The sequence below is a fragment of the Alligator sinensis genome, unplaced genomic scaffold (assembly GCF_000455745.1).
Source record: "Alligator sinensis unplaced genomic scaffold, ASM45574v1 scaffold241_1, whole genome shotgun sequence".
Lineage (NCBI taxonomy): Eukaryota > Metazoa > Chordata > Crocodylia > Alligatoridae > Alligator > Alligator sinensis.
Window position 1 is genome coordinate 1,037,664 of NW_005841894.1, and position 6,900 is coordinate 1,044,563.

Consider the following 6,900-nt stretch of genomic DNA (forward strand, 5'->3'; position numbering starts at 1 on the left):
AAAGAGAAGGGAGAAACAGAGAGGAATGAACACATCAATTCTAGAAACAACAGAAGCAGAACAAGAAGGAAGAATCATTGATGAAAGTGATGCAAAATCTGTAACAATCAGAATAGCAGGTGAATGGAGAAGAAGATACTGGAGTCAAAGAAGATCAGAGGAGAGAGTCTTAAAGTATTTCAGTGCTGAAGGCACAGAATGACCAAGCATTACAATTGCAGGATCCTTAGATGTGGCTAACTAGTCCTGATGATTTTAGGTAGGCAGCATCAGTAGAATAAACACCGCAGGTGATATCATAGAAGAAAGAGATCTAGGGAAGACCTGCAAGAAAAATATTTTTGTATTCTACTAGAAGAAACTAATAGATTAATGGGGTCTCCCAAGGAAAGTGAAAAACCTGGATCATTTAAAAATAGAATTAACAAATCTTTAGCTATTGTGGGAGCAATCCTGCAGGCAACATAGATTACCTATATTAATGCTGATAATATTTTAATATTGATAATATTTTAACTACCAATAACTTCTTAGACATAAACGTATATTCATGCTGCACCTAAGCGGACTATAAAAAGAATTTAAAAAACAAAATCTACGTGAATTAAGCTTTAGAGAATTTGGAACAGACTTATTGAACCTGGCTATGGAACAGTGATTCTGCCATCCTTTGAGGTGGTTTACTAATCTCAACAAAACATCAAGAAAATGGATCATGCATATAGTTACTCTTCCAACCTATAGGAGCTCTTGATATAACTAGTTCTATTTTGGAGTTTTTTTGAGAAACTGAAGAAAAAATAAATAATACTCAATAGTTTTTTGGTGTTGTTGTTTTCAATATATTGTAGTTTAAAACTGGGAGGATATGAGATCAAGAATATTTCTTCACTAAAGTAGATTGGATAGGGCACCTTAATGTTCAAAATCTTATCTTGGTCTAATTTGCTAAACTTAAAATATTACAGAAAGGCGAACTTTCCTGGCCAGTAGCCATAAATTTAGTATTAATGATGCCTAAAACTTCCCATAATAGAACATTTGCAAGTTGCTTGAAACTTAAAAATATTTTAATCATTTGAGTAAAATATCCCATGTAGTAGAATAACTAGGGCGGGGCGAATGAGGCGCAGTCCCAGGCGCTGACTTGGAGGGGTGCCATTATGGCCCTCTCCCCCTCAGGAGGTTTATGCACAACAGGGTAACCCGGCTATAGGGACCAGGCAGGAGCTATTGTCCATAACATATCTGTGGTGGAGGAGTATGCATGAGGCGAGTGGAATGAGCCCCCTTGGAGGCTTTGCCGTGAAAGGCACGGCCCTATGCTCAGAAGCATCTGGGGAGGTAGAGAGAGGGAGCAAACAGGATATCAGTAGTGACCCTTGTAGAGTCTGCACTTGTAGAGACCTTGTAGAGGCTGAGCTGCAGTCAAGACTGTGCCTCAGCTGCAGCAGCCTAATAAGATCACACTGCTACAGCAGGGGCCGGTAAGATTCTGTTCCTGCTCCCCCTTGCACCGTCCCTCCTGATCTCCAGTGGTCAGCATAATACCCACCACGACCTCTGCCCTGGGCATTGAAATATCTTGCTACACCTCTGATTTTATGCCAGGCCCTCTTGCTCGCACAATTTTTTTTATGAGGAAAAAAAGGGCAGCACAGCCAACATGATTTAATGATTTCCTAAAAAGAAGCTCTGTTCTTTTTCTTGTTTAGCTATTTAAGTGAGTTTCTTTTGAACATCCATACCACCTTCAATGTTTGGAGGAAGGACCTGAAATTGGGAAAAGGGTAGCCTTTGTGTTGGAGGCTACCCTTTCCACTCCACTCAAAGATTTCCACTCTTTGCTAAGCAGTGGAAATCTCTCCAAATTTACCGTAAAAGCAGTTCACATGCTCTTGGTGGAGACTTGGATTTTAGCAGTAGAATCTTGAATAGAGCCTTTTACAGATCTTGGTGCTGATTATAATGTGCAGTCACCAACCTCACTATTCAACAGAGCAGACACCATCCTTTAACAGCTCCTATATATGACCTGACCAGTGCTGGAGGGAACATTTGAGTGGGGAAATAAGGACCTTGTGGCACTAGACAAGGAGACTGGGTGAGAAGATCATAGGGAATACCTACCTAGCTGACAAGGAACTGGAGTTAAGAGGGGAAACTAGAATTGGCTATGCAAAAAAATGGAAGGTATAGGGAGAGAGAGATTGTGGCAAGTTGCTGGAGAGGGCAAACTGAGAATAGATGAAGAAATGGGGTTCATATACCAATACAGTGGAGATAAAGGTCCAAACTTCACTGATGACTCAAAAGGTTGTTAATCATGCCTTATGATTGGATTTGTTTCAGTTTTCTTTTTTTTTTTTTTAATTACACACAGAATTACATTAAAACACTATTAACATTGCAAAGTCAAACACTCAAATATTAGGAAATATTGTTAAGTAAGGCTCTCCATCAGTAAAAACAGGGGAAGAAGGAAGAAGGAAGGAAGGCAGGCAGGCATTAGTATTTAGTTGGTTTAATAAAAGATATCACCTCTACCCAGAGAGTTTGTCTGCCTTTACGCTTAGATCAATATAGCTACAGCCAGGATCTCTGAAACATGGAAGATATTGCATTTTGCCATTTGAAATGGAAACTTCACAACGTGAAGAAGAAATAAGCCAAATTCAACAGCCTGGACTAAATATTAACATCAATTTTACGGCCCTCTACAGCCTGTCTGCCATCTGACCCTAGGTAACCAGCCTGCTTTTGTCTCTGCAACTCCTCTCCATTTGCATTCTCACAGAACAGCTTTCCAAAGACTGGCTTCTTTTATACCTGAGAGACTTCTGAACATCTTTAATTTCTCTTGCCATTCTCAATTTCTTTTTTTGCCTGAAGAATGACGTGTGTGTCCAAAAGCTTCCAAATAACAACTTTTTTGCAACTATTTAGTTGGTCTAATAAAAGATATCACCTCTACTCAAAGAGGTCATCTCCTTCCTGAGCACTTTAAACTCTAATGGTGAAACTATACAACTTATTATTGTATGAGGCTTAAGTTTTATTATTATGAAATAAAGCATGAGTCCATATATTGAACAATCATGGTAAAACAAAATATTAATAATTATTCATTCAGTGAGCACCATCTTTCCAGTACCTTGACTGAGGAAAAAAGCTGTGGAAAGAATAACACCTGATGATGTGAGCAAAGGACATGTCAATGAAATGATGCTACAATGCACTGTGTGTGGGAGGGGAGGAGGAAAAGAGGTGGGGCACAACCTTTTTGGCAAACATGCCACAAACTAAACCCTGCACCCTTTCCAAGTGCCACTCCAATCCCCTTCCCATATCCCATCTAAGCTCTGCTTTCTGCTCCCAGCCCTGTGTCCCCTGACCCATCTGCCACTCTGCTTTCTACCCCCACCCCAATATGCTGCATGCTGCAGACAGAGGTTTCCTGTACAGGTTGGCCACCTCTGTTATAATGTATATGCACTAGATGGTTGAAGGTGCCATGAAAGGGCAATGCTTAATTCTAGCATTTCAAAACTTTGGAGAGCTTGACTTTTTCTACCTTAGAAATATTCTTTTATGACTTTTTATGACATAGCAGATATTGTAAACCAGTAATCTAGCTAAGGGGGATGAGCAGAGCACTAGCCCCAGGCACTGATTTGGAGGGCCCACACAAAATAGCAACTGCTACTGCTACCAGCAGTGGTGACCCACCCCTGCCACTGTCCAGGATGCAGAACTGCCCAGACAGATCTCCCCTGTAAAGAAATGGTGCACTTGGTTGCCTGCCTGTGGTATATATAAGAGCCAAAGATGAGGATAATATCTTTTAGGTTTCTTTCACTACTTTAAGTAGAATAGGTCTGTCAAATACACACCTTTCAAACACAAGTATTTTGTGAAGGAGTACAACAAACTGAGATGATTCTACGTGTCTACTTACCTAATAATCAGGGCTCCTGGTTTTCTCTGGTAAAAAAAAAAAAAAAAATCTCCAATTTTCGGATTAAAAAAAGTAACCCCAAATCCAAATGTTTCCATGATTAAAATGAAACACCACATATATATCTATATATTAGTGGTGTTTCATTTTAATGATGGAAACATGTGGATTTGGGGTTACTTTTTTAATCTGAAAATTGGATTGTTTTTTGTTACCAGAGAAAACCAGGATTCCTGCTAATAATAGTGTTTCAAACCAGCTGAGATAAAACAAATTCCCACAACATCTTCAGTCAAGTGACTGAGGATTTATCTAAGCAATACCACTTAGTGCTAAAGGCAGCTGCAAGTAGATCTCTTGCCCTAAATCTCTGCCCCGTACTTAAACAGCAAAATGCATATTAAGTACATACGATATGCAAAGTTAAATCCCAACTTCCTCACCACTTGGTAAGCACCCCCAGTAGCTAATTCTCTGAGTGACTAAGGCATATGCTAGTTTGCAGCTGCCCGCTCTCTTTCCACTGCTCACTAGTCTAGGTCTATAAGGGTGATAGACACTTCATTTGATTCCTTGGAATGGAAAGAGGACCACTGAGAAGTGCAGAGACAGAGCAGGATAGATGCTTCAAGTAAACCCATCTCTCAGTCCTAGCACAGGATACCTTTCCTTCTGACATAAGAAGAGAGCATGAGTAGCAACTTCACCCCCATTCCCACAACCTATGAAAATCGGACTGCAGATAAATTGGAGGACTGAGTTAGAGAGGGAGGAAGGGGAGGGGAGAGAGCAGTTTGCTAGGACAAGCTAAAATAAGCGTAGGATCAGTCTTCAAGGTGGTAGTGAAGAGACTTGAAGTATGTTTGTTTGTATGGAGGTAAAACATTGCCCTGCTGGGACACAAAGTGGGCATAGCATTAGTTAGGTGCAAAACAAGGAAATGGAAAATGAAGTCTAGATTGGTGATCCGATGAGGACTTTGAGCATGCAAGGCATCAGGAGATGGATTAATGGAAGAAAGGCGTGACTGAAAAACTAAGACGTGGAAAAAAACCTGAGGGTGAGCAGAGGCAGCAGACAGATTTGGGGAATGGAGCACATGTTTGAAAAGCACTGAGCATTCAAAAGCCTGAAAATTCATTGGTGAGACTAGGGTCAGCAAGAAGAGGGACTGCTGCCAGAGTAGTGACTGTGCTGCCTTTGTGAGGCATGAAAGTTGGGCATAGGATGCATGGCATGTTGCAGCTAGAAATGAAGAGTGTGGACTGGGAGAAAACTATAAACTGAATAGTCAGTACAGAATCAGAAATGTATGGAGAATGCACAAAAAAAAAGTTTTGGTAGTAGATGGAAAGAACAACATACAGGAAAGCTTTGGGTGAATGGACAAAAAATGGAAATAGTTTGGGAGTAGGAAGACAGAAAGAAGTATTGATGTGAGCAGAATAGAGAGATAATAGGAAACAAATCAGAAAATGTGGATCCAGAACATATACATAATGCACAATAGAAAGGGTGTGAAAAGGCTGTGTGTGAATGGGTTGGGAGCAGAGGAAAAGCCTCGATGATATAAAATAGAAAATGAGAAATGTGTTGGTGAAGAGAGGAAGAAAAACTTACACACAGAAATAGAAGGTTATTTGTAGAAAGAGACAAGCAGAGAGAGAAGAAAAACAAATGGAGAGAAGAGAAGGTTTTGTAAGGAAGGATAAAAAAATGAGTAGGTACTTGTAATTGGTGTATTGTTCAACAAAAGTCCTGATCGCAAAACAGTATATAAACGTCAAACATTTGTTTGTATGGTACCTTGTGGTGTGGAATGAGGGGTCTTGGGAGACCTGGCTGGGAGCTAGGCATGGGCACCTAAGGAACCTATAATATGTATGGAGAAGAGGATACTTTGCTTTATTATTTTTAAAACAGAACAAAAATAAAAACAAGAAATAATCTGTATTAAACCAGTGTTCACACCAGTTGTTAAGAATGTTTTAATGTATTTTTGTGTTAGGAAAAGTATGAACATGTTGAGGCTCATGGATTTTAATATATCTTTATTGGTGTCTTAACTTTTAAGGATATCTCAGCAACTTGAAATCCAGCCAGCACTGAAAAATGAATGGAAAAGGCATTTCAAGAGCTCTTGGTCTTCTCCGCCAATTTTAATGGTGTATGCTCTTTTTTCCCCAAATATCCTTTCCCCCCCTATTTTTAATAGCTTCTCATTAATAGCTTCTCACCCAGTTGTTGTATTAAAGACCCATATAAAGTCAAGTGTACAGATGACTCAATATACTTTTAAATGTAATTTTTATGTCAACAGCATTCTTTAACTAACACAATTATCCATCAACTTATTCTGGATCAGTTGATAATTTTGATAGCTGATACATCATTTTTGGTTTAAATTCTTGGCCTAAAATTATTTAAAATGAAGGCAATTATACTCAGTATTTCACAATTCATATTCTTTTTTCTTGTCTCTCCACCGAATCATGCCACTTCCTTGCCTTTGGCTTGTCTAACTATACACCTGGATAGCATATTCAATATCAAAATTACAAAAGAGTAATGATTGCTGATAAAGGCAACTGTACTATCCATGCACTAATATGTGCATAGCCCAAAGGAATAAGATTTGCCCTAGTAAATGTATTACCATGATATTAAAAACCAAGACATTTCCAGCAAATTTTCCACATACAAAAAACTAGAACTCTTGGTTCCAAAATGATACCTTTCAGTTGGTCTAATAAAAGGTATAATTTTGGAACCAAGAGTTCTAGTTTTTTGTATGTCTTTTTGTCTCAGATCAAGACGGCTACCAAGTACACCCCTGGAACAAATTTTCTAGTAACTATCAATCTTAAAAAGATGTTAACTCATTTTAATTCAGCCAGCGTAGGTCAATCTTGGGAATACAGAGCTAAAATTGTGGCAGGGAT

At 39.1% G+C, this 6,900-nt stretch overlaps 1 protein-coding gene across 6 annotated transcripts in view; it reads right to left on the reverse strand.

Annotated features, from left to right (window-relative positions):
• DACH1 (dachshund family transcription factor 1) overlaps positions 1-6,900 on the reverse strand; it is a 530,916-nt gene that overhangs the window by 40,914 nt on the left and 483,102 nt on the right. The window contains exon 12 of one of the 6 annotated variants that reach the window (XM_025197327.1): positions 5,765-5,830. The exons of the other annotated variants lie outside the window; for them this stretch is intronic. Coding sequence (XP_025053112.1) covers positions 5,808-5,830 — 23 coding nt within the window. The 3' untranslated portion in view covers positions 5,765-5,807. The remainder of the gene's footprint in view (positions 1-5,764; positions 5,831-6,900) is intronic. 6 annotated transcript variants of the gene reach the window in all.